Here is a 25,545-nt window from a genome sequence, read left to right as displayed (position 1 = left end):
GGGGCAGGTCCAGGGAAACAACTAGAAAAAAACTTCTGGGCAAAGGACTGAGGCTTATTTTTCCCTCCTGGGACCTCCAAGCTCTGTTTCATCCACAAAGATTGCTTTGAACCCATCTCTTTCAAGGAAGTAATAAGTTAGAAACCGATATTGGGCTTCAAAAAACACATTTGAGTTAATATTTGGCAGGAGATATCTAGATCAAAGGGCAGCTGGCAGAGTGGGGCTCAGTGACAAGGTGTGAAGGTGATTCAGGTTCCCAGGTGTCCTGACCATCCTAGGGTGGTGACATGCTCCTTGGTGGCTTCCTCTTCCTACAAACTGGATGTGGGGAAATCCCCATTGGGCCCTATAAGAAGCCCTGGGCTCTGGGCAGAAGGCAGTGGCTCCAGCTAAGAGCACAAGATGAGTCCAGGCCTCTTCTGCCTCCTAGGCCTTCCATTCCTCTTTTGCCAGACCACAGGGAGTTTGTGGACCTCCAGTCCCACCTCCAGCTCTTTCTCTGACTCTGCATTCAGCTCCAGCAGCGGCTCTCATCCCGGTCCTGGCTCCGTGTCTCAGGTGAGGAGGCTCCACAGTCTGGGAGCTGTGTTCATTCCCTTCCCCTCGATTTTTGGGGACCTGAATACAATTTCATGGATGGCTAACCCGGAGCACTCTAAAAGATTTACAGTTCCCTTTGTTAACTGTAGGTGCCCTGGAAATGAATTAAAACCTGGGTAAAATAATTAAATTGCTTGCAAGGGAGACAACATCTTGGTTCTTCCCCTGGGGACTTCAGGGAAAGAATCTAAGTATTTAAGAAGTTCTTAAACTTGCCTGTGCTTTAGAATGGGGGTTGGGGGTGGAGATGGGAGGATCCAGGTTCTATCTCAGATGAGAACTCTTAGGGAAGGTGCCCTACCAATGGAGGCTACAGAAAAGTTTGATTTGCTGCCCATTGGGACCCTGAGGACCATCAAGAATAGCCTTGAGGGAGTGAGAGCCACATTGTTCCAGCTGCAGCCACGAGGGTTTCTCTGGGTCTAATTTGTAAAGGAAGTGGATTTCGGAAGTAGGAGAGGTCTTCAGGAAGGTGCTTTTACAGTGGATATGCCCCCCCAAAAAGTATTAACTCTCTTCTATCTTCCCTACAGGGAATCCTAAGAGTTATTTCCAAAAACAACAACAGCCTCAATAGCAATAAGCAGGCAAAACAAAACAAAACAAACAACAACAAAAACCAAAGAATATGCTAGAAAGGGACTGTCCCAGCTAGGCCCCGTGACTAGGCTGCTCCATGAGCCTCATTCCTTGACAGCCCAGTCCTCTTTGTATCTCCTTTGAGGAGTTGGGAAGAAGCACGGAGGGGTGAGACATTAGGGGTCAGGAAACATTTCCTCATTCCAACTCTGCCCCTGTGGGCTCTGAGTCTCTCTGTAGGACCCCCCTCTGTAAAACCCAAACTTTCCTTGCTACGGTGTGCCTTGGGGTGGAGGAGTCTTAACTCCCCCAAAAGCTGTCCCTGTGCACTTTTATGATCTTTATTCACAGGTCAGGTTGAATGGAAGGGCCACTGGGAAATGGGGAGGAAAAGGCTTTTTTGTAGTTTCCATTTTTCCATCAGAACTATGTAGGCAGTGCAAGGGCACCTGGGTGGCATAGCGGGTTAGGCGACTGGCTCTTGATTTTGTCTCAGGTCCTGATCTTGGGGTCATGGGATGGAACCCCACATTGTAGTGTTGGGTCTCTGTGCTCAGCTGGGAGTCTGCTTGTCCCTCTCTGTCTCCCTCTGCCTCCCCCTGCTCGAGTGAGCTCTCCCTCTCTAAAGTAAATAATAAATCTTAAAAAGAGAACTATGTAGGCAATAGAAATTTGTCGATTAATGAATGGTTTGGATAGGGCCCAGATAGGAACTGCCACAACAGTTCATTGAGTGCCTAATAAATGACTAGACATGGTTAAGTACATAATATGTGTTATCTCATTTAACTCTCAGAGGTCGGTAAAATTAACCATCCCATTTTAGAGATGTGGAAATGGAGGCTTAGAGAGGTGATGTCACTGACTTAAAGCTACTAAATCAGCAGATTATATAGCTCAGACTTAGTCTGCCCATCCTTTTCACCACTCTCCCTAGGCAGCTTTCTGTGTTTTGGGGGAGTGTAGATGAAAAATGCTTTTTAAAAAAGATTTTATTTATTTATTCATGAGAGACACACAGAGAGAAGTAGAGACATAGGCAGATGGAGAAGCAGGCGCCCTGTGGGGAGCCTGATATGGGACTTGATCCCAGGACCTCAGGATCACGAGCCGAGCCAAAGGCAGACGCTCAGTCACTGAGCCACCCAGGTGCCTGAAAATTGCTTATTTTTAGGAGGAGAATGGTTTGGGAGTCATAAATATGTTCAGATATTCTTTGTAGCCAGGAATCAGATGCATCATTTTATTTCATGATATTATGTGATCTCTGGGGACAATTAGAACTGGTTAACATTGAAGAAAGAGGTTAACAATAAATCATTTCTTTTGAAGCCTCACCACTAATCAGAAACCAGCATTTGGGGAAGACCATCAGCTAAAATAACAGAAAATAAAATATAGGTCAAGAAACAGAGAAATCCAACATGCGTGTTGTCTCTTAAAAAGATAACTATTTAAAAGTAGATAAGGAGTGGTAGTTAAATTGTACTTAGAGGTTTTAATCTCCTTCCTGGTTTACTTATCTCCCTCTGGTGAGTCAGTATCACTACCCCAACTTCTTTTTTATAGCAGGCAAGGTGTCACTTCTACTATAAACCCAATTTTCTAGGGCTGGCTGTCAGCTTGATGAGATCTTTGGAAAGTGGTGGAAAACCCCTTTATAACTGTCATTGAGTAAGTTCCAAACGTATCATTTTCTGTACTTTGAAAATGTTGAGTACCATTATTTTATGCCTTGAATCTTTACAGGCACTTAGACCTGGCTGCTAATTAGAGCCAATTGCAACCTTAAATCACAAATGTGAGTCACACCTTCAGCTCTAGCACTCAGAGCACTCCACATGCCTCAGATGTCCCCCTCCACCCCACCCTCACCCCTTCAAGAAGGGGCCGCTCTCACAGTCCTCATTTCACAGACAAGAAAAAGCTCCATGCTTTGTTCTGCACAGTGACTGGCAGAGTCGGAACCAGGAGTCGTGTGCTTATGTCATCAGGCTAAGGGGTTTGGGTTTGTTGGAAAAAAAAAAAAAAGACATGAAAGCCTCTCTAATGACAATGGGCCTGATTCACTGGGCAGGAATTGGGTCTTAATTGTCTCCTGAACACCAAAGCCTGGCGAACTGTAGACATCACTAAATGTTAATTGAACACGTGCTAGAGGAGAACTCATCAGTGTGAGGTGTCTTGTAAGGTACAGAGGGTCCTATTTGTCCTCCACGAGGGGGATTGCATATCCTCTCAAAGGCCAAGCGGATAATAAGCACACGTGTGCGTCTCCCATTCCTCATGTTACCTTCACGTAGAGTTTATTCACTGCAAAGAGAGAGAGACCCATCACCATTAGCTTCATTGTCTTTGAATGTGAGAAGCAGAAATATCTCTAATGGGAGACACTGATCAAACTTATGGACCATTTTGATGTCAGCTGAGCATGCTGGGCTGATGATAAGCAGGATGGAAGCTGGGGAGTCCACAGTGCTGGGACGGAGATATTCAATAGAAGACAGTGGAATGGCTGTCAGCAGGGCTTATAATTATTTGCCTGTCTTTCAGGTGAACTTCAGGACTAAAAGTTGTTAGCTAGTGGTTTCTAGTTGATTGTCTAGAGACTGCTTGAGGATCTCCACTATTTTCTGATTTGACAGAGGTTTCCAGCAAACTCTAAGAATGGTTCAAACCCGTCTTGTGCAGCTAATTAACCTCCTCTTGTCAAAATGCAACACAGGACATTTTGGGGGTGGGTAGATAGTTGTTATAATAAGCTATTTTTTTGGAAAGTCCACAATACATTGGTCCTCCTGAAAAAGCTTTGGCACTCTTGAACCAGAGTCTTTCTAGATTCAGTGGGAGTGATAAATCTGATTCTTAGGGAAGCTGGTCTTTCTGACAGACTTCTGGTGTAGCTTGTCCAGGCCTTCCTCATCCCTGGCAAAGACCCTTCCCTTAACCCCCTCCCACAGCCCTTGTGTTCAGGATATACTTGCTTGTCTCTCCTCCTTATTCCCCAGATCCTGCAGGTGTCGATTGTGATTGGCAAAGAAAATTTAGGCCAATGTCAAGAACTGACCTGGCATATATATATCCATAACCTCTGTGGTGTGTGTGTGTGTGTGTGTGTGTGTGTGTATTTTTGCTCATCTTAAAGAAGATTAGGTTAAATTGACAAGCAATTTAGTTGCAAAAGCCTGAATTAATTCACCTAGAGTTCACTGACAGAATGGATCTTGGTTATAGAAGCATCTAGGTCCAGTTTGTTTGGAAATCACGGAGGTTGATAGATATTAAATGCAGAGAGCACACAACCTTAGCTGCAGCCAGCTGACCTAAACTTCGAGAGGTGTGGCCTGCATCTTCAAATTCTGCAGACCATTGCTCTGCCCTTGGTAGTTCCAGAGAGACAGTTTGGTCTGATGTTCCACAGGTGATCTTTGGGCTGGCCATCAGATGAGATCATTGTAAAGCTCAGCCAGTCAGCTGCCAAGAGTTCCTCTGGAAGGCAATAGTAGTAATAAAAAAATGCTAATTGTGCTGGGATCCCCTTGGGGAAGTTCAAAGGGGACAAAAGAAAAACAGGATCTTTCAAACCTGTCATTTTAAAATATGCAGCGGCACCAAAATGTGAGCCTGAATATCTTAAAGAAACATCAAATATTTTAAAATGGCTTTTCTGCAAGTGGTAAGCTGGAAAACTTAAAAAAAATTTTTTTTTTGCACAAAACCTTCAAACTCCTACATTATTCAGTCTTTTAAAAATGGCTGGTTTATTTCTATTTTGAAGAATGTTAATTATACAATTTCCCAGGTGAAGAGAGTATGGAATTTGCACTGTATGTTTTGCCTGTAGCCCATATCTGTGATAGTTTTCCCATTCTGTTGGAAGGCACTGGGTTGGGCTTGGGGTAAAGAAAATGAGTACATGGAAAGAAAGGGAAAATGACACTTACTGATCACTGACCACGTGCCGGTGGACTTGATTTATGGTACTTGGTTACTCTTGGGGATGACCCTGTGAAGTGGGTTATCTCTATTTGGCAGATGAGGAAAGCAAGACTTACAGAGGGTTCATGTCCAATAAGTGCTAGAATTGGAATTCAAACTTAGGCTGCCCATCACTTCTTTATTTGTCTTTCCTTACGTGGCAACAGTAATAATTTCCTGGAAGCCTCCTCAAGAAAGGAGAATCTTCCTTTAGGTAAGGTGTCTGGCAATGTTTAAGCCTGGTTGGTGGAAATGTGGCTGAAGTAAGTGTAAATCACTGCCTGGGAAACATGGGAGTTTTGGTTTGTGTCTCTGATTCCCTTCATCCATCCATCCATCCATCCATTCATTAAAGATTTACTTATTTATTTGAGAGAGAGAGAAAGAGAGAGAAAATGTGTGTGGGGGGAGGGGCAGAGGGAGAGAGAGCAGCTCAAGCAGACTTCTCACTGAGCGTGAGCCTGGTGGGGGCTCGATCTGATGACCCTGAGATCAAGACCTGACCCAAAATCAAGAAGCAGGGGCTTCCCTGAAGGTGCCACCCAGGCGCCCCTGATTTCTGTTCATTCATGGATTGAACTCCACTTGATTGCCTCTGAGCACTCTTGACAGGCCAATTTCTGTCACTCCAGTTACCAAAAAGCTCATTTCCTAACTCATTACTGATGTTGAACTTATTTTCATTTCCAGTCGCTTTCCAATTTCACTGGCTTCGAGGATGACCACGGGACCTGCCAGTGCTCCATCGTGCTCCCAGACACCACCTTTCCCGTGCAGAGAGTGGAACGCTTGGAACTCACGGCCCACGTTCTCTCCCAGAAGTTCGAGAAAGAGCTTTCTAAAGTAAGCATTGCTTTCTTCCTCTTCCAACCAAATCTTGATAAGAACAAACTAACCGACAAAACAAAACCCCTCTTATTCAGGGCTTGATCGGCAGCCTTCTTGGTTGTGCCAAAGCCAGCATGCTTCTGTCCCAGGGGGGTGTTAGCATGTATTTTACAGGACACCTGCAGGGATCTTGATAGCAGGAAAAATGAGGGCACAGTAAGAAAATGGGATGGAGAGAGATTGTGCATGCCACGGATAAACTCACTTCAATATTGTGCGGGTGCAGTTGGAAAGAAACCTTGAGCTCCCCCTGAGAAACCCAACCCTGCAATTTTTATTTGGTTTTGGTTCCAATGTTTCTTCTTCCTATAAGTCTTCTTCCTCATTCCCCCCGCCCCCGGCTTTGCCACATCTTTCCTCTCCTCTATCCTCTGTTCTCTCTTCCTTCGCCTTCAATTTTCCTTCTTATTCCTCTTCACTCCCCCTTCCCTGATCCATCCCTTCTAATCTTTCTCTCCCTTTCCTTCCTAATTGGGTTGTTTTTTGTTTGTTTGTTAACTTTTGGTCCTCCCTTACTTTTGGAAAGCCCCATCTCCTTTTTCACCTTTTCCTTCCACTCCTCCCCTCTTGGAAGCTTGTCTTATTATCCTTTTGTCTTTTCCTTTCTCTTCCTCTGATTTTGTCTTTCCAGTTTACTCTCTTCCCTCCCTCCCTCCTTCCTTCTGTCTCTTTGTGTGTGTCTCTATCCCATTCTCTCTCTCGTGTGTTATCCTCTGTTGTCTCAGCAGGAACATTCCATTAGACATGTCTAGCATTACACGGAAACTGAAGGCTTCCCTGGGAATCTGAATCAATCCTAATAGGTCACGCAGCCTTGGTAAAAACCCTGACTCCAACCCCCTGATTACGGCTTTTCTCTCCCAGAGAAAGTTATCCCACAGGGTTTGCCTTTCTCTGAGCTGGCTGGAGCAATGTGACCTGGCATTCCAGTTTTGACCCCTGCTACATTTTTAGCCAAGTTAAAAATCAATTAGAAAGGCTCCCATTTTCTGCACAGGTGAAGTCCAAGCAAGGCTATAATCATATTATGCATTATTTAGTACAACTCCATTAATTTACAAGGAGCTCTGGCTTTCCTACAAGATTCAAAATAAGTTTTCCTGAGAAATTTAAACTTAGCTACCTCAACATCCAGCACAGTTATCCTTTAAGACAAAAATTATGATGAGGCTGGGACCCTGCTTTCAACTTGAATTGGTAGATAAATATTCTATGTTTAAATGAATGTCCAGAAAAATGTGTTTGACTACTCTAGGAACCTAGCTTCTTAAGAAATAAAATGTCCTTGAATTAATCAGCAGAAAAGGCACAGCACTAAATTATAAATTCCAACCATTAATATTCATAGCCTTATTCCAGCATAATCAAGTACAGATAAGAAGTTATGCATAAAAACATAACAAGTGGAGGAAAATCCTAAGTAAAGATCTTTTCAGTTAGAGTCATTTGCTTTGAAATAGTGGAAGCTCCTGATTTGCATGTCTTCTTTGCTGGCAGGAGTGTGAAGGGCAGTTTGCAACCCCATGCTGCTCCAGGGAAGTGTGCAGCTTGTCAGGGTTGAGAGTATGGGACATTTAATTCAGGTCTTTTAAAGGGGGCAGGTGGCATCTGCCTTGCTAATAAATAGCAGGGAGGAAGTATGAAGTAGATGGGAGAACTTTTAGTTCTGAAAGTATCAGTAGCTGGTCCTAAAGGAATCTGTGATTGAGGCCTAAGAAAGGAATTGACCTGCCAGTTGAGATTTGCATCATATATTCTGTGTGACAGATGATAATAACAACAGTGGTTTGAACAGCTTCCTTTTGGGGTCTCTGAGTGGCTCAGTCAGTTAAGCATATGCTTTCCGCTCATGTCATGATCTCAAGGTCCTGGGATCAAGTCCCTGGGATTGAGCCCCATGTCAGCCTCCCTGCTCAGTAGGGGAGTCTGCTTCTCCCTCTTCCTCTGCCCCTCCCCTTGGTCATGCTCTTTCTCTCTTTCAAATAAATAAATAAATAAATAAATAATCAATCGATCTTTATTTATTTATTTGAAAACCCAACCAGCTTCCTTTTGTGCTTTTCTAAGTGCTTCCAGGTCTGTTCTACTCTCAAGCAACTTTTTAAGGCAGATAGGCTGGTGTTCTTCCCATTTTAGGGATGGAAAAATGGAGGTTCATAAAAGTCAAGACATATAAATAGGGCATTCCTCTCTTGGCTGGGCGAGCCAGGTCAGGAATTTGGGTCTTCGAAATCCTTCCGGTTCCTTTTCTCTCTGCCATGCTGTTATCAACCTCCAAGAAGAAATGCAGGAAGTCAGTAATGCCTTCAATCCAGAGTTATCTCTTCAGCTGAGGGCTTTTGAATTTTCAGGTATTGAATTATTACAGTTGTTCCTAAGTTGTCTTGGAAATCACCGTTTATCTGGATGCCTGGGGGGGAATGGTCGATTGGACAGGCTAGCAGAAGAGGGTTTTGACTGCTTTACATTGATTCATTATCTGTCAGTACAGAGGCAAGACAGGGAGCTGCCTCTGCATAAGATGCTGCAAGCATTTTATGCTTTTCCGTTGTTTATGATATGTCCTCTTGTGACGAGACTCAAGAGAGGATGACACAAAAGGCAGCTCAGGATATGCTTTCTCTGGAGGGTTACCATCTTTGGGGCAGTTATTTAATCTGACACATTTGCTAATAGATCCTCATTCATGAGAAGGTTGGGGCAGTCTTGGAGACATTTAGGCAACTTATAAATAAACGACATTGATTAGACAATGTTTTATGTAGTGAAATATAATAAATTAAAAGATCAGATTGAAAAAAACCTTGAAGTCACTATTTTTCTAATAATTGCTGCAGTTTATAGACATCCCATAGTGAGGCACTTTTTTTTTTTTTTAAAGATTTTATTGTTTTTAAGTAATCTCTACACACAATGTTGGGCTCAAACTTGCAACCTTGAGATCAAGAGTTGCGTGCTCTACTGATGGAGTGAGCCAGAAGCCCCTAAGTGAGGCACTTAATATGCATTATCTCTAATCATAACAATAATCTTGTAAGCTTGATACCATTACCCCCAGTTTAGAGGAGGGAACTAAGGTTTAGAGAAATTAAGTGATTTGCCTACTAAGTACTGAAGGCAGATTTGAATTTAGGTAGCTGCAGCTCCAAAGTATTTCTTTTTTTTAAAAAAATATTTTGTTTATTTATTCATGAGAGACGCACACACACACAAACACACACACACACACACACACACAGAGAGAGAGAGAGAGAGAGAGAGAGAGAGAGAGGCAGAGACACAGGCAGAGGGAGAAGCAGGCTTCATGCAGGGAGCCCGATGTGGGACTCGATCCCAAGACTCCAAGATTATGCCCTGGGCTGAAGGCAGATGCTAAACCACTGAGCCACCCAGGGATCCCAGCTCCAAAGTATTTCATGTCTTCACAGTCAATTCAAGCTCAACTAATCTTGTTGTTAATGATATATTAAAGTAACAGTATGTTGCTGAGTATAGTCATTTACGTCAAATAATCTGGCCATAATTATGATCACAGGTTTTGAGGCAGAAGCATGAGCCAGACTGATTCTTAAGCTTAATAGCCAGCCGTGTTGCATCCCTATCTATTACGAGACTACATTTACTGTATGGAACAATAACACCCAAAAACAAACCCTCAAACAAACTTTGATTCTTAGAACCCACCGATGACGTAGTATGTGCATAACAAACAAAAAAATGGAAGCTCTGCGTGTCAGGTTGTTGGTTTGAAGGCAAGCATAGACGAGTCTTTTAAAGCTCAAGCATGTAGTGATAAGGAGCTTGCAGTAAAGATGTTGACCCAGGGAGGTGTCCCCTTAGGGCTAGACCCATATTCTTGCTGCATATCTCTGGGCAAATCAGGCTGCCTCTGCTGACACTGCACTTCCAGGGAGAGCTGGATTGCTCAGAATTGCTCACACCATCGCAACACTAGAGATCTGTACATGTAAAAGAGGGTTTATATGTACAATCTACTTAAGTCAGTAAAGTCCTCAAATTCCTTCCTGCCTTTTTTTTAAGTGTGTGTGTGTGTGTGTGTGTGTGTGTGTGTGTGTGTGTGTGAGTGGGGAATGGCGTGACGGTAGGGAGGGTAGGAGGGAGAAACAGAAAGAGAGGGAGAGAGAAAATCTTAAGCAGACTCCATGCTCCCCTCAGAGCCTGGCACAGGAGGCTCAATCTCATGACCCTGAGATCATGGCATGAGCTGAAATCAAGAATTGGACACATAACTGACTGAGCCATCCAGGTTCCCCTCCTTCCTGCTTTCTTATAACTCCATGGATGATTCTAGTTTTCCTGAATATCACTGAGCTTTCCTTTAAATGCCAGCTGAAAGAACCCCAAATTATCCCCCAACAGATTTTTAGAGACTTCATTTTGTGGCTGAACTAGGGCAGGCATGCCACACATTCTCATAGGTGGCAAACTCTAGGTTATGCCTTGGTTTTCAGTGAGAATCTGGAAGAGCCACATTTTATTTAGCGGAGATGACAGTTGGATCACTCATTTTTGTAGAACAACAGCTGCGATGTGCCACCAACATGTTCCAGGAAAGCAGAGGGTGTTTCATTTGTTCCAAGTGCTGGCAAGGCCAAATGCCAACAAGAATATTCATTTTGCAAACTTCCATTTCTGCAATGGATCGGCACTTTATTATTACTATTTTTTTTTATCACAGGCAAGGTTTTATGCTTGATTTTTATAGAAATTAAAACTTGGCTACCTTATATTTGTGTTTATACTTTTGAGAGGGTAACTTCTTAGGATATATATATATATATATATAAATATGTATATATACATATATATATATTTCTAACCTCCTTATCCACCAAAATGTCACCAGCCTTATCAGCCTCCGAGTGATGGCACATCTGATGGCAGTGAGCATCAGTTGCCTGAGGAGATACACTAGCAGTGCCAACGGCTGCATTTTCAACTTTCATTAAAATCCTCTTTGCCTGAAGCCCTAGCCCTTTAGGTCTGTGGCCTATGAGTCTGCTCTAATTTGCACAGTGGGGTTAAGTGGAAGGGCTAAAATGACAGAAGTTAGGGCTGCCTTTGGTATTAGGAGGATTATAGGCCAACATCTGGCTCTGAATTCATCCCGGCACCATGGATCAGCTACTTGACATTAGCATGGCTTGGGGAAAAGTATCACTTATGTTCGAATTTTTAAAAAGAATGTAAAACCAGTAACTTTTAATGAGCAGGTCCTTAAAAAAGCCATGGCATTTCTTTTAGAGATCACATACAAAAAGAACCACCAAATGTGTTTATTGAAATATCCATTTGGAGCTTCCAATTATACACTAAACCACCAAGGGAATTTTTGCAAGTATTTTAGCTTAATGATCAGACATTCAAATATATGCAACAAATGCGTAAAGGTCTGATTGCAATAATCAGTTCTTGGAATAAATGTGAGTGCGCCTAATGAAATGTGCACTTTACAGTTGCATATACACTCACATATTGTGTGGTAAAATTGGGTCTTTCTGCCACTTTGTGAAAGGTAGAGGGGCTCAAAACTCAATGCACATGACAATGAGAGGAGGAATTCTACTTTAGTGCATTTCTCCCTCTTCTAGAAAATACTTTGATTTAGAGCGGTGTTCTAAATGGAAGGAGGGTGGTGGTGGTGGTGATTTTGCCCCCAGGGAACATTAACAATGTCTGGGACACTTTTGGTTGTTACAGTTGAATGGTCTGTGGGTGTTAGTGGCATCTAGCAGCCAGGAATGCTGGTAAACATCCTATAGTACACAAGAAAGCCCCCTCCCCCTACCAAGAAAGAATGATCTAGCCTAAAATATCAATAATGCTGAGGCTGGGAAACCCTAATTTAGATACGGTGTGTGCATTGAGGGGAGGAGGGAGGCCAATGGAGTCTGGTTCAAGCCAATTTAGTTTGGAGACCTAATATCTTCAAACATTAAAATGGAAATTAAAATATCTTTGTGAGTGATGACTCTGAAGCAAAATAATTTTTAGTCTGGGCAAGTGCAAAATTCACCCCACCACTTGTAATAATTTTTTTGTTTGCATTTAGATAGATTAAAAAAATATATATTTTTGGTCCATTTCTTTACCAAAAAAGAAAAAAAAAAGTTTGGCAGCAATCAAATAGTCCCCAAGGGCTTGGTAGTGGAGGAAGACTGTATGGTATTACTTTGGGAATTGACTTCAGCATTTTGATTCCCTTTCAGGTGAAGGAGTATGTCCAATTAATCAGCGTGTATGAAAAAAAGCTCTCCAACCTAACCATCCGCATAGAGATCATGGAAAAGGATACCATTTCTTACACCGAACTGGACTTTGAGCTGATCAAGATGGAAGTGAAGGAGATGGAGAAACTGATCGTACAGCTGAAGGGCAGTTTTGTCGGAAGCACAGTAATTGTTGACCAGCTGGAAGTGGAGGTAAGGTGTGAGCTCATTTCTGAGAGCTTTAAAAATAAATTCTCCTCAGTGGGCAGGTGTAAGGACCCGGCTAAGGATCTCTCTCCCAACTTCTAATTCTGCACTCTCTCATGACCACGTGGCATGTCCTGTGTTCTGCTTTCAGTGGGCATCTCTCTTTAAATAGTAAGTTATGTGCAATGGGAACATGTTCATTGAAGAGCAGGTGTCAGCCAACGGACCCAAGTGGTCTTTCAATGTCTCTAGGAAGGAGAGATATAAATCTGAACAACTCCATGGCCAAGTTAGATAAAGTGCCTTCTCTGTTCTAGAGGTATGCTCGTGGGACTCGAAAGCTACAGTTTACCTGATTTTGGACTTGCTAGGTCTGTTTCTCTTTTTGAATGATCATGTGATCTTTGATCCCTCTTGGAACACTTCTCCACATACTGGCAACTGTCTCTGAAAGGGTTTGTTGTGAGTATGTTTTAGTGAAGCCTTTTAAGCTCTATGGATAAAGACCATCACAGTTATGTTATGGTTGGGTAATTCATATCAAAGAGAATTTACTAGTAAGGTCATGACGTGGGCTATAATTAAGAATTCTAGTTACATATTTCAGACTTTAGGTTTACTCTGGCCCTCACCATTCGTTAGAAACTTAATTAAAATACAACATGAGTAAACACGAGTTTATAGGGGAAGGTTATTAGAAATGAACTTTAATGGACCTTTGTGGATGCTTAGACAGAGCCTGTGCTCTATTATTAAATCTGTTAAAATCGTTGCCATTTTCATCTTGTCACACACATCTGCCTGAGATGTGACAGGCGTTTACGCTAAACCATAAAATGTATTCTTCCAAATGAAACCATTCAGAAGAATCTCGGGTGTATTCTCTAGCAATGTTTCACTAAATGACAAATTCAGCCCTGGAATGTTTATGAAAGAAATTGCACAATAATATAAAGTCACTCTGAATTTTTATTTCCTTAGATAAGGAATATGACTCTCCTGGTAGAGAAGCTGGAGACACTAGACAAAAACAATGTCCTTGCCATTCGCCGAGAAATCCTGGCTCTGAAGACCCGGCTAAAGGAATGTGAAGCTTCTAAAGGTGACAATGGTCCTGTCTCCCCACCACCTCCTGCTCCTGGTAAGCATGGAAAAAAGCATTTTTTTTCTTTTTCTTTTTCTTTTTTTTTTTAACCACTTGAGCCAGGCCTAGTTAGGAACTGAGAGTGGGGTGGAGAAGGGATTTGGGATTGCAGTGGTGAAGAGAGGATGGGATTGTTGCAGCTTTGAGCTTACTCTTCTACGCTTTGAAATCTCTCCCTTAGTAGCTCCACTTGCCATCACGTTCTGGGACTCATACAGGAAAAGCACCAATGATGAGTTGAAAACCAACACACATTACATGTGTCCTCTTTGCATTTGCTAACAAGAAAAACATCTCTGTGGTGATGGGGTTATTGTCAGAGGGGCTGGGGAAAGCCTCTGGAATGTGCATGGCATCAGTGCTGTCCTGAGGATTGCAAGGGTGATTGGCTCTTGTATCTGATGAGCTAGGTTGTGCCTTGAATCTTCCTTCCCTCCTTCTCTCTTTCCCTCCCTGCTTCCATCTCTTTATTTTTCCTTTATGCTTTCCTTAAATGCACCTGCAAGTGTGTCTTGAGATTCAGGGAGGATTTAACGGATGGCCCCTCATGTCCAGTACTTATGGGTGTGGCCTGGCATCCCTCTTAGACGTGAGTTCCTTGAGGGCAGGGATGGCCTCTTACTCTCGAATTAATGATCATCCTTGGGGCTAGGTATAGTATAGAGGTGGGTGCTCCAAAATACCTCCATGCATGGAGACAGTGGAGTGTAGGGCTCAGGAGTATGGCTTTGGGACCCCAAAGCCCTGAACTTCCAAACTATGTGGCCACAGCAGAGGATCCTTCATCTCATCATTGATAAAATGGGAGGATGGTCTCTACTTTGCAGGGTTGCTGTGAGGGTTAATGAAACAAGTCTGGGAAAGCACAGAGCTCTGATTGGCACTTATACACTGGAATTTGTTTTTATTATTAATGATGATAACTGAAGTGAAAACCTTGCTGTGAACAAAAGCAGTGCAAGGTCCTCGTGTGCTTGAGCACATCCCTCCAGGTGAACTAAAGCTTGCCTCTCTGCCTCAGTGTGTAGCCCTGGCACAGGGAAGCTCTCTCTGCGGGTTGTGAGTGTCTCATCCTGAAAAGGGCCCATATCTTCTGATCAAATAATTCAGCTCTTTTTTGTTATTTTCATTAATTCCTCCTTCCACAACCGGTTTCCTTTTAGGCTGTGTGTTTCTGGATCCTTGTCAAGGTAGCTGGTTTCTTTAGGGCTTTAATTAGATACTGCCATAGTTATAAGCCTCTTGGTGCTGTTTAGGAGACTCATCCCTCCCTCTGCTCTTGGCAATCTGTTATAGTATGACAGACAGTGGAGGTTCGGGACAAAGGCCATGTCTCGTCCTCTATAACAAGCTAAGGTGAAATTCCTTCTGGGATTGGTGGTGTTGATGTGCATTGAAAATGTGAGCTCAGGGATCCCTGGGTGGTGCAGCAGTTTAGTGCCTTCCTTTGGCCCAGGGCGCGATCCTGGAGACCCGGGATCGAGTCCCACGTCGGGCTCCCGGTGCATGGAGCCTGCTTCTCCCTCTGCCTGTGTCTCTGCCTCTCTCTCTCTTTGTGTGACTATCATAAATAAATAAAAATTAAAAAAACATGTGAGCTCATTCAGCTGGGCCATGCAGGACCCTTTGAGGACAGGGGTCAAAGCAGTGACAACTCCTGGTAACACTTGAGCAAGGCTTCCTCCTTCCTTCCTTCCTTCCTTCCTTCCTTCCTTCCGTCCATCCATCCATCCATCCTTCCTTCCTTCCATCCTTCCTTCCCCTCTCCCTCGACCCTTCCCTTCTTTCTGTCTTTCTCCACAGGAAATTTTCCTCATGGAATAGATTTTTCCAGCACAGTTTTCTTTACATTTCTTAGAGTGAGGACATTTTAGAACTGGAAGGGACATTCAAAGCCATCTGGCTCAGGTCCATCATGTCTCAAAGGAGGGGACTTAGGTGGTGAGGATGCTGCTTTTCAGAAGGCCACACAGATAGTTAGTGGCAGAGCTGAAGCTGAAATGCAAGGCCCTTTGCTCTGCGGGTATCTCAGGACCTAGAGTGTCCAATGGCAGTAACTCAAAGATGGTGGTGGGAGAGAAAGTACACTGCTTGGTATATCTAAGAAGGAAAACAAATGAGTCTGTTGGACTATTTTTGTTAGAATTTTTTTTTCTAGAACTTTCCCCTGGGTCCTCACACTTAGACTTTTGTGAGCCATCCCAGCCCAGCTGTGTTGTTTAAGCAAATTGGACCCAGATTTCCTCTCACTTTCCCACAACCTTGGCTGTACCTGGATCCTGGCCAAGCCACTTGGCCCTCCTCCAGCTTTGTTCATATTATATTTATGATGTTTATATTAAACTGACTTTTTGTCATGTTTTTAAATCAATTTCTTTTTACTTGCTCTCTTTCTGTTTGGATTGGTTGATAATGCAGAATTGGAAACTCCCCAGGCACCACAAAGTTGTGAGCCTGTGGAGACTTTAATTAAAGTTACTCACTATTATGGGACTTTAAAATCTGGCCTGTCTGCTTTTTTCACTGCAGAGTTGCGTAGAACAAAAGACCGTGTGCAATTCTCAGCTCTAACGCAATTCTATGTTCTCTGGGCCCCTCCCTTGCAGTTGCAGTGTGCTACCCCTATGGTCAGCTTGGTCTTAGAACCAGTACATGTCATTAGGGTTCAATAAAACATTCTTTATATTTGGTTTATTCTGCAAATGGCATCCTTTTCTGCTTCATTTCATAGAACTTTCTAATCTAAAATAATTGGCCTTCTGCTCATTAACTTTTTTTCCTGAAAGCAACGGACTCTCTCTCTGATCTCCCCCTGAATCTAAATGAGTGCAGAGAGGCAAGATGTGCACACATGCTCTGGGACGAGTCGCCTTTGTGCTTGGCGATGATGCTGTGCTCTGTGCTTACACATAGTAGGTGCTTGGTAAATGGTTGATGAGAGATATGGGGTGACCTGCCCAAATCCCAAGCTTTAGGAAAGGCAGAGTGTTGGGTAAGAAATACTCAATAACTCAGAGTCAATTTGGTTTTTATCATTTTATGATTGTGACTAGGTTAATTGCCTAATTCTCACAAGCGAATTGTAGTCTCTTCTTTGCTCAAAGTTCAGTTTTCCGGGTAGGAGATAGAGACTGCACTCATAGATCCCAGATTAAATTTCCCCTGTGTATAGCATTAAGAAAAAATGGTACCAGCCATAAGACTTTTTTTTTTTTTGTAGTAAACATTTCCATCAGATAAACTAGAATATCTTTACGGGTTATAATTCTGGAGTTTGGCACCTAGCTTCTAACTTTTTTCACCCAATTTCAAAAATTGGGCAATACAAATTTGAATTCACATTTGTTGATGCAAATTCAAAGCTTTCTACTCCGTTGCACACACAAATACAACCAAGAGACTTTTAAAAGCCAAGGTAGAGTATGTTAAAGTCTTATCTGGTGGCTTCCTGGGGTATTTGTAGAATACCATGGCAATAGCTAATGAATTGCATGATGAAGAGATTGCCAACCACGGCCACTCTTGTGTAGAGGGTTCCTTGCATTATGTTTTGTGGAGTGGATACTAGGCTTTTTGAAAACCCAAGATGTGTAGCAGGGTAGAGGGCTAGGATTTTATAAATAAGGTAAGCTGGGTATGGGAGATTTGATCAGTCTTTCGTTCCCTTATTCCATAATCCTAATTTGGTGCCACTACTTGGCTGGTCCTGTTCTGGGAAACAGGGCTACCAGGATGTATATAGGAACGTCCACTATGTTGGAAGAGAGATAGTCACATGAACCTTAAAGTTCTAACATGACGTGATTATAATGCTGATAGTTACCATTTGTTGGGTTACGTGCATATGCCTTCTCTCTTCTTCTTAGCAGTTCTACAGAGTAGCTATTATGATTTTTTTTTTGATATAAGGAAACTGAAACTCAGAAGGTTACATAGTCAGCAAGTACTGGAGTCAGGATTTGACTTGGCATCTGTCTGCCACTATTTTCGCTGTACCAGGCAGTCTTCCATAGATGCTCTGATAGAAGGGTGCACCTGTGATTCCCAGAGTAACAAGAAAGTTCCAACACCTCACCAACCTGATTAACACCATGTTATCTTGGCTTCCTTGCTTGTAACTGAAAGTACAAGTAGCTAAAAAGGGTACTTATTTCTGTGGCATGCTCTTTTCTACCAGAAAATGCAAAATGGTTTATTGGTCTTTCACATTCTTGGATTAGGTTGGGCATGAGTGGTGATTCCAGTGTTAGGGTAAACTTGTGGTGGTTGAGGAAGGGAATGGAGTACCACTAAGACTTTGAGATGAAGGAGAGGGCAGGGAAGGGATATGAGATAAGTGGTGGTGGGGGGGGACGCTTGGTGTAGATGCAGTGAAGGGGGTTGGGGGCTCTAGCTGGGCTGGATGAACAGAGGGCACTGGGATGGCTGTCAGTTTCAGTATTGTTTCCATCAGGAGTCGAGGAAGCCCACCATTGCCTTTTCTCTGGTCCACCATGGCTGTAGCCACATCTATAGTATTGGCAGGGATGCTCAGTTCTCTCCTCTATTTACACCTCCTTTGACCATAGCCAGGGCCCTAAAAATGGCCCAAAGGACATGGAGGAGAAGAAGAGTATGAAAAGAAGGACAGGAGAATGTTTAGGAATGGTTGGGAAGTGAGAAACAGAGATTATGGCTTTATACAGTTTTGGTATTTATACCAGGTATAATTTTTAATTTCCTGGTCAGCGTGGAAAATGATGTGCCATTATTACTGTTATTAACAGTAGTAGAAGTAATCATTTTTAAGAGAAGTATATTTTGGTTCCTTTATATCTAAGGATTTGCACATCCAAGACAGAGTAGTTTATGATCTTTAAACCTATGATAATGCTTGGATGTGTTCATGCATCATAACTTTCCTTTAAGTAGTTTGTTGCTGTTGGTTTGGGGTATTTTCTTTCCAGGAAAGCAAGATTCAATTAAGCAAACAATTCCTAAGTCTTCCAACCTGCAAGAAAAACGTGACTTTCTTTCATATCCTCAGAGTGAAATGTAGTTAAATAAATAAGTTCTCGGGAAGATATTCTAACTAGAAAATCCAGTTTGTAGCATATGGAAACTCAAACAGTTTTTGTTATCATTAAACTGAACACACCGCTAACTTTATTTTAATAATTCATGCATTGTTTCATAAACAAAAGCAAACAAGCATTCATCTGAGAGATCACTTTTAGGAGAAGAAATAATAATTTATAATTTTATTTATTATTTCTTTGGTGGAGAACAGTCTCTTGGCTGAACACACTTTGCTTTTTTATTTATGAAATGGTGCATGCATTATTAAAATAAACCTGCGACTGTGTTCTGCTTAATGATATGCAAAATTATTTGAGGTTGGGTACAGAATGGTTTCATTTCTCTACCTGTTGTATGGTTGGCTGGCTTTCCCACCAACTGCGGATTTATGAGAGCATTTAAGGAGCACGTATGTAATTCTGGGACCAAAAAGCCCCAGCAGATTGGAAAAATAAAAGCAGGGTTTCTAGTAATGGTTTCACCTCTGAGCAGTCCTTGAGTAAGGAGGGGAGAAGGGGGGACATTTAGCAAGGAAAGGAATGAGTCTTTCCATATAGGTCAGAGGCACAGACTTACAGGCAAAGCTTTGCTCCCCCTTAACCACCCCCCTCCCGCCCCCTATGATAAATCAGGTAATTCTTTGGAGCTCTGCTTTTGGCTCCAGCTCACATCATGTGCTCTCCACGGCTCCCTGATTCCCTCCGAGCGTTCAAAGCCAGATCAAGTGATTCAGGTTCTGTTCCTCCTTCCCTCACCTGCTCTGCTCCAGGCAGTAGGATGAGGGAAAATGACCTCAAATGTACTTGCAGTTGAATTTTCTTTGTCATCCAAGAGAGGGTTTATTAAGATCCCAGAAAATGTGTGTTCAACTCTGGATAGTTATTATAGAAATCCTAGAAGAATTTTCTTTAATTTCTGTAGCTCATAAATGGTTTGGGTTGGCAGGCATTTCAGAGTGCAATGTGAAGGGTCAGTTACCCAGCCTGGGTCATTTACTGGTATTACAGGGAAGGTGCTTTCAGTGGATTAGTGAGTCTGGTCCCACTTGATTGTACACACTGTGATGGCACTGTCCGGATGGGAAAGGTAAAGTACTTGCCTGGCATTCTGATGCCCAGCACAATATGTGAGATCTACCTTATAACTCTGCGGCAAGATGGTCACCAAGTGATCTGTGTAACGGGCTATGCTTTGGGCACAGAGCAGGCTACATTGCCTTAAAATAACTTCAATGGCTTCTCGAGGCTGAAATCCCACCATCTATTTGTATCTTTAAAATATCATATTTAAAAGTTCCTCTTCTGAGATTGGCTTGGAGCAGCACTGGTACCTGGTGTAGATATGCACTTAGGGTTCCCGGGAGGGGCAGAAAGGTGAAGGGCATGGACACTTGCCCAGGACAGTCTTCTTCATCACAATTGTCCTTGATCCTAGAGAATAGCAGGCTTCATGGGGAAAAAAAAGTAGGGTCTGGGATGACCTTGCTTTCTTGATTTCTCTGTAAGAAGAATGAAATTTTAAAAAAATTTGCAAAATGCTTTCCTATCATGATAGAAGAAAATCTATTAAATCCACCAAGTCCTCCTTTCCTCTTTCAGGGCCCTCAAACCTTTTGAATATGGCTATTGGCAGCTTTAGCATTTCCATTTTCAGAAGGAAAGCCTACTCATAGATATAGAGGGTTGTTTTCTCTAGAGCCAACAGCGGGTCTGCATTGAGACTGACACCGAGAGGTCTTTGGCTTTTCTCCATCAGAACCACTGTCGTCACTGAACCTTGACAAGAAATATATTTACGGATTCTTTTGGTTCTTAGGCTACTATGCCATTTGTGTCTTGTCATTCATTTTTATCTAAGAATGCCCTTTTATGTTCTTGTTTGTACAGGGAGCTGTGGCCATGGTGGTATCATGAATGTCAGCAAGCCGGCTGTAGTTCAGCTCAACTGGAGAGGGTTTGCCTACAAGTATGGTGCCTGGGGTCGGGATTACTCTCCCCAGAATCCAGAAGGGGGTCTGTATTGGGTGGCCCCTTTGAATACAGATGGAAGAACCCTGGAATATTACAGACTCCACAAGACACTGGATGATTTGCTATTGTACATAAATGCCCGAGATTATCGGATTACCTATGGCCAAGGTGGTGGTACAGTAGTTTATAACAACTACATGTATGTCAACTGGTACAACACTGGGAACATTGCCAAAATTAACCTGAGTAACAACAGGGCTGAAGTGACTCAAACTCTCCCTAATGCCGCCTATAATAATCGCTTTTCATATGCTAATGTTGGTTGGCAAGATATTGACTTGGCTGTGGATGAGCAGGGACTGTGGGTGATTTATTCAACTGAAGCCAGCACTGGTAACATGGTGATTAGTAAACTCAACGACACCACACTTGTGGTGCTAAACACTTGGTACACCAGGCAGTATAAACCATCTGTTTCTAATGCCTTCATGATATGTGGGGTTCTGTATGCCACCCGCACTCTGAACACCAGAGAAGAAGAGATTTTCTACTACTATGACACAAACACAGGGAGAGAAGGCCGACTAGCCATTACAATGCAGAAGATGCAGGAAAGAGTGCAGAGCATTAACTACCACCCTATTGAGCAGAAACTTTTTGTCTATAATGATGGTTACCTTCTGAACTATGATCTGATCTTTAACCAGAAACCCAAGTAAATGTGTTAGGGTGAGAGAGGAAGAGAATGTTCTTTGAAAAAAAATGGTCTTTTCCACTTATTTAGCTATCTGCGAGTGGTGGTGGTGGTGGTGGGGAGTGGGATTTGGAAGTGTGCTTATTTGGGAGCATAGTTCTGTCACGCTCTGGAGACATAGGATATCTGCCCTGATTTGATGAGTTCTTTTGGAAGCTGCCTGCCTCCAGAGATGCATTTCCCTAGTGAAAAGAAGGTTCTTTCAGGGTGGATGGGATGTGGAGGTCTAGGGGTATTATGCGTCCCAGGAAGGTGTCGGTGGTCCAAGCAGCATCTGGAAATTAAGGGCTTTGGGGGATTCTTTGTACCAATGTGTCTCAATGACCAGTTCTCCCCCATGTAGCCAGGCTAATTCATCCATACTTGAAAAAAGCCTGGGCTCAATTAGGCAGGCTATTATCTGAAGCTCCTCGAGGAATCAAATCTCCGTCTTTGTTTTTCTTACTAGCACCTGAAACAATGTTTTATATGAAGCAGATTAGTAAATTTAGCATGCTTATATGATATCTGTAAAGTGCTGAGAGTTTTCTGAAGAAAGGCTCTTTTATGCATTAAATTGTACATTGTAAATCGGTCCCAGATGGACCTGCAGATAAGGCACTTGATTTTTCTTTGCTCCCTCTGTCCACCTATATAAGAGTCAGTAGAGCCCTCCTACCTTATAACTTTATTCCAAGGCAGCTCATAAGATTAGAACCAAACTTACCAACTGATTCCCACCCCACCCCCTGGTCTCCTTGTTTCCTACCTCCTGCTTTTAATGAAAATTAACCAGTTTTTTAAATGGAGTGGATACAAGAAAAACAGAATTACAAAGACAAATTTTTTGTCTCTTCATGAAATTTCACTTCCATGACTCTAAGGCCAAAGGAAGATCAGATGGCAGATAATATAATAGTAAATGTGGTTATATGATAAAGCCCTTGGAGCATATGTGACACTTGTATCAATTGTTTCATGCAGTTTTATCTTTGTTTAAGCTTGAAAGCTGTGAGAAAATAGTTTTTTTTTTTCGGGGAAGAAATATTTTAAAAACTATTGTTAGTGTCTAGTAAATCAGTGCAGTTTGAAAACCCTGCAGGTTTCTGTGCTTCTGTACTTTTGGGTGGCTTTGTCATCTGGTCTTGGTCTCTTTCCCTTTGTTGTTCAAAGTCCTAGTCTATAGGATTGGCTCCTTCAATGCTGTAATTGTCCCCTTTTAATGAATGATTAAATTGTGTTTTGATAAAAATGTTGCCTTTGGGTTTTTTTTTAAATTCTTATTTTTATTATTAAAAAGCCTCTTAATAGGCTGGTCCCCACCTTGTTGTGCGGTACAGAGTGTGACTACCTCCCAAACAGCAATGCCCAGGAGATCATACAGCTCACAGCAGAGAGCATCAGGAGCTTTTAAAGGAGTCCAAAGTCAGGGCTGGCTCTTTAGTTTTCATTTCCCTTTAAAATCCATTCTTTCTGGCAGCTTTTTTTGGTGTGAGACTGCACTCTTTTCTTTTGGGATATGACCTTATGTACTTATTAATTTGCATGACTGATCTGATTATTTTCAATGTTAGACTATATTTGTGTGGCTTATGTTCCTTTTCCAACTGAGCAATTAACATGGGTTAGAAGCCTCCAGATCTTCCCCAAACAGAAGGTTTTGGGCATAAAGCAAAGGGACTAACTGGCCATACTGGGGAGAGAAATACTTTTATTAAAGAGAATGTGTAGGGGGACAGGTGACCTGGAGCTAGAAGCATAGATAGATTAGGCTAGTATAGTTAGTCTTAGCGAAATGCTCATTTTTTTAAGCCATGCCACACTTTTTGAGGCAGGCAGTAGCTAAAATAGTATTTTCAGTAATATTATTCTGTATTTTTCAGGCTGAGCATAGAGACAGGTATGGCCTTCACAATGCAACAAGATATGAAGATAAAGATGGGTATGTCGTGGGAGATACAAGTTAAAAACAGTGATGTTATATTAATCTGGCTCTGGGCAACTTTCCAGATGAATTTTTTTTTTTTTTTTTTTTTTTACCACATACACAGTATGACCTCTGAAGATCTGGGAAAGAAGGCAGGAAGCCAAGATAACCCTAACAATCAGCTTCTTATTTCAATGGTTACAGAAGCATCTGCCTGACATTTCCCTTCAGAACCTTTTTCCCACTGGACGTGGCATAGCAGCCTGCAGTGGCTGCCTGCAGGAAATTTCCCTACTGCGAAGGTTGAACAACTAGTTGAGGGATTCAGCTTCCGGGGTTTACTGCAATGCAGTTACACAATGGAAATGCTAGCTCAGGATTCATTAGCTAGTACCCTTTGGGGAAAAAGTTGTGTATAAATATGTATTATTTTATTAAATATATATATTTAAATCAGCTTTATTGAGATGTAATTTACATGAGGTAAAATCTGCCAATTTTAAGTGTGCACTTAAATGATTTTTGGCAAACACATATGGTTGTATAAAGGCTACCACAATTAGGGTGTAAAAGATTTCCATCATCCCCCCAAAGTGCTCTCCTGCCCTTCTGTAGTCAAATCCTCCTCTCATCTTCTAGCTCCTGCCAACCACTGATCTGTTTTCTATCTTCATGGAATCATACAATCCATTTGTAACCTTTGAGTCGGGTTTCTTTAAGTTTCCTCTTGAAAAAGAGACCTTGTAGACACAAATTACCCCAGGGGGTAACTGAGTATTATAAGGTGCTCTCAGAGTTCCCTCCTTTTTTATTATTTTGGGGGAAGTGGAGGGGAGAGAGAGGTCTGGAGAGCCAAGGTGACCTTCTGCCTTATGAGTATTCCCTCTTGGCCTGAAATTCCCATGTGAGGGGCCTAGTTCTGGGTGTCAATCAAGCCTACCTACCTTTCAGCACTCCCCAAACCTGAAACTTTCCTTGCTCCCACTCTTATTCAATGTTCGTTCTCCAATCTCTACGTCTGAGCTATAAGCATCTTTACTCAGTCCTGAGTCCTGATACTAATTAAAGCTCTGGGTAAGAGCCCAGAATTTGGGGTCAAGCAAAACCAGATTTAACTATTGGTTCTACTGCTTAGAAGTGATAGGGCTTCAGGTAGTTTCCTTAATTTTTCTGAGACCCAATGTCATTCTCTGCATAATAGAATAGAACAACCTACCTCTGGGCCCTGTTGGGTGAATTAAATGATATTATATATAGAAAGTGTTTTGTACAGTTTACAGCACATGCTCTGCCTTCAAAAAAGAGTTACTATCCTAGTTTTTCATTTTGAATCTTAGGTTCAGAGTGATCCTTGGGTTGATAAGATATAAAGCTGATTGGGATCAGAGTTTTTATCTTCTCCCCTATAAGACATGTTGCGAGTAGGAACTCTTTAAGCAGGTGCCATTTGGTCATGAAAGAGTTCCAAAGGCTGAAGCCCCCTCTCTTTGTCCTCAACTCCAAGACAGGCCCTCAGAGCTGATGTTTATTATGTTCTGAAGCCAAAACACAAACTGACATGAGCAGCAGAAACTGAGGCTCCTTTCCCTTTCTTCGGAGCCAATGAAAACTTAAATGAAGGCCATCTTTCATCAAGGGTGGGACCAAAATAGATGCATGGTTCTTCTACTGGCTTTGCTGTTGTCAATAAGAACATCAATCTTCTCAGAGCATGGATTGGTGTTTATTTTGTACTGTTTTAGTACAGTGTATTTCTTTCTCAGGGTTTGTTTACATGGCCAGCCTGAAGAATGTGTTATCCCTTTCTTCTTGATTTGTGAACCATTGAAAGGGAAATGGCAGTGGATGGACCAACGGTGACCATGTGGCTGCCATCAGGATGACGTAGCGAGGTTCTGGGCCTGAGCCCTCAGTCTTCCCAAACAGATGTCACACCATGAGGGATGATTAGCCTCCTACACTCCAGAATGTTCTGAAACATTCACAAAAGGGTAAATTGTGACACATCAGAAAATAAGAGGCAGGCACGTTTCTAAGGCACGATGTTACCAGCCAGTGGAACAGACCAGCTGGCCTGGCTCATCCATGAGAGATGCTATTTGAGTTGTCAGTTCAGTTGCCAGGCCTCACATCTGTAGCTTGGGATGTGCCCACTTGTCTCTGAGATCTGCATCTGCTCCTGGAGCTCATTCAAAGGGAACAGCTCTTGGAATCAAGGTCCACTGTGG

At 42.4% G+C, this 25,545-nt stretch overlaps 1 protein-coding gene across 1 annotated transcript; it reads left to right on the top strand.

Annotated features, from left to right (window-relative positions):
• The first annotated feature begins 367 nt into the window (after positions 1–367).
• On the top strand, positions 368–22,642 carry OLFM4 (olfactomedin 4). The gene is made up of 5 exons (XM_041730834.1): positions 368–561; positions 5,851–6,003; positions 12,279–12,491; positions 13,467–13,626; positions 20,574–22,642. Exons 1-5 carry the CDS (start codon positions 406–408, stop codon positions 21,374–21,376), a joined length of 1,485 nt encoding a protein of 494 aa, XP_041586768.1. The 5' UTR covers positions 368–405; the 3' UTR covers positions 21,377–22,642.
• Positions 22,643–25,545: the final 2,903 nt, after the last annotated feature.

Source organism: Vulpes lagopus, chromosome 16 (assembly GCF_018345385.1).
Source record: "Vulpes lagopus strain Blue_001 chromosome 16, ASM1834538v1, whole genome shotgun sequence".
Lineage (NCBI taxonomy): Eukaryota > Metazoa > Chordata > Mammalia > Carnivora > Canidae > Vulpes > Vulpes lagopus.
Note: the sequence above shows the minus strand (reverse complement) of the source record. Positions and strands in the feature narration are given on the sequence as shown.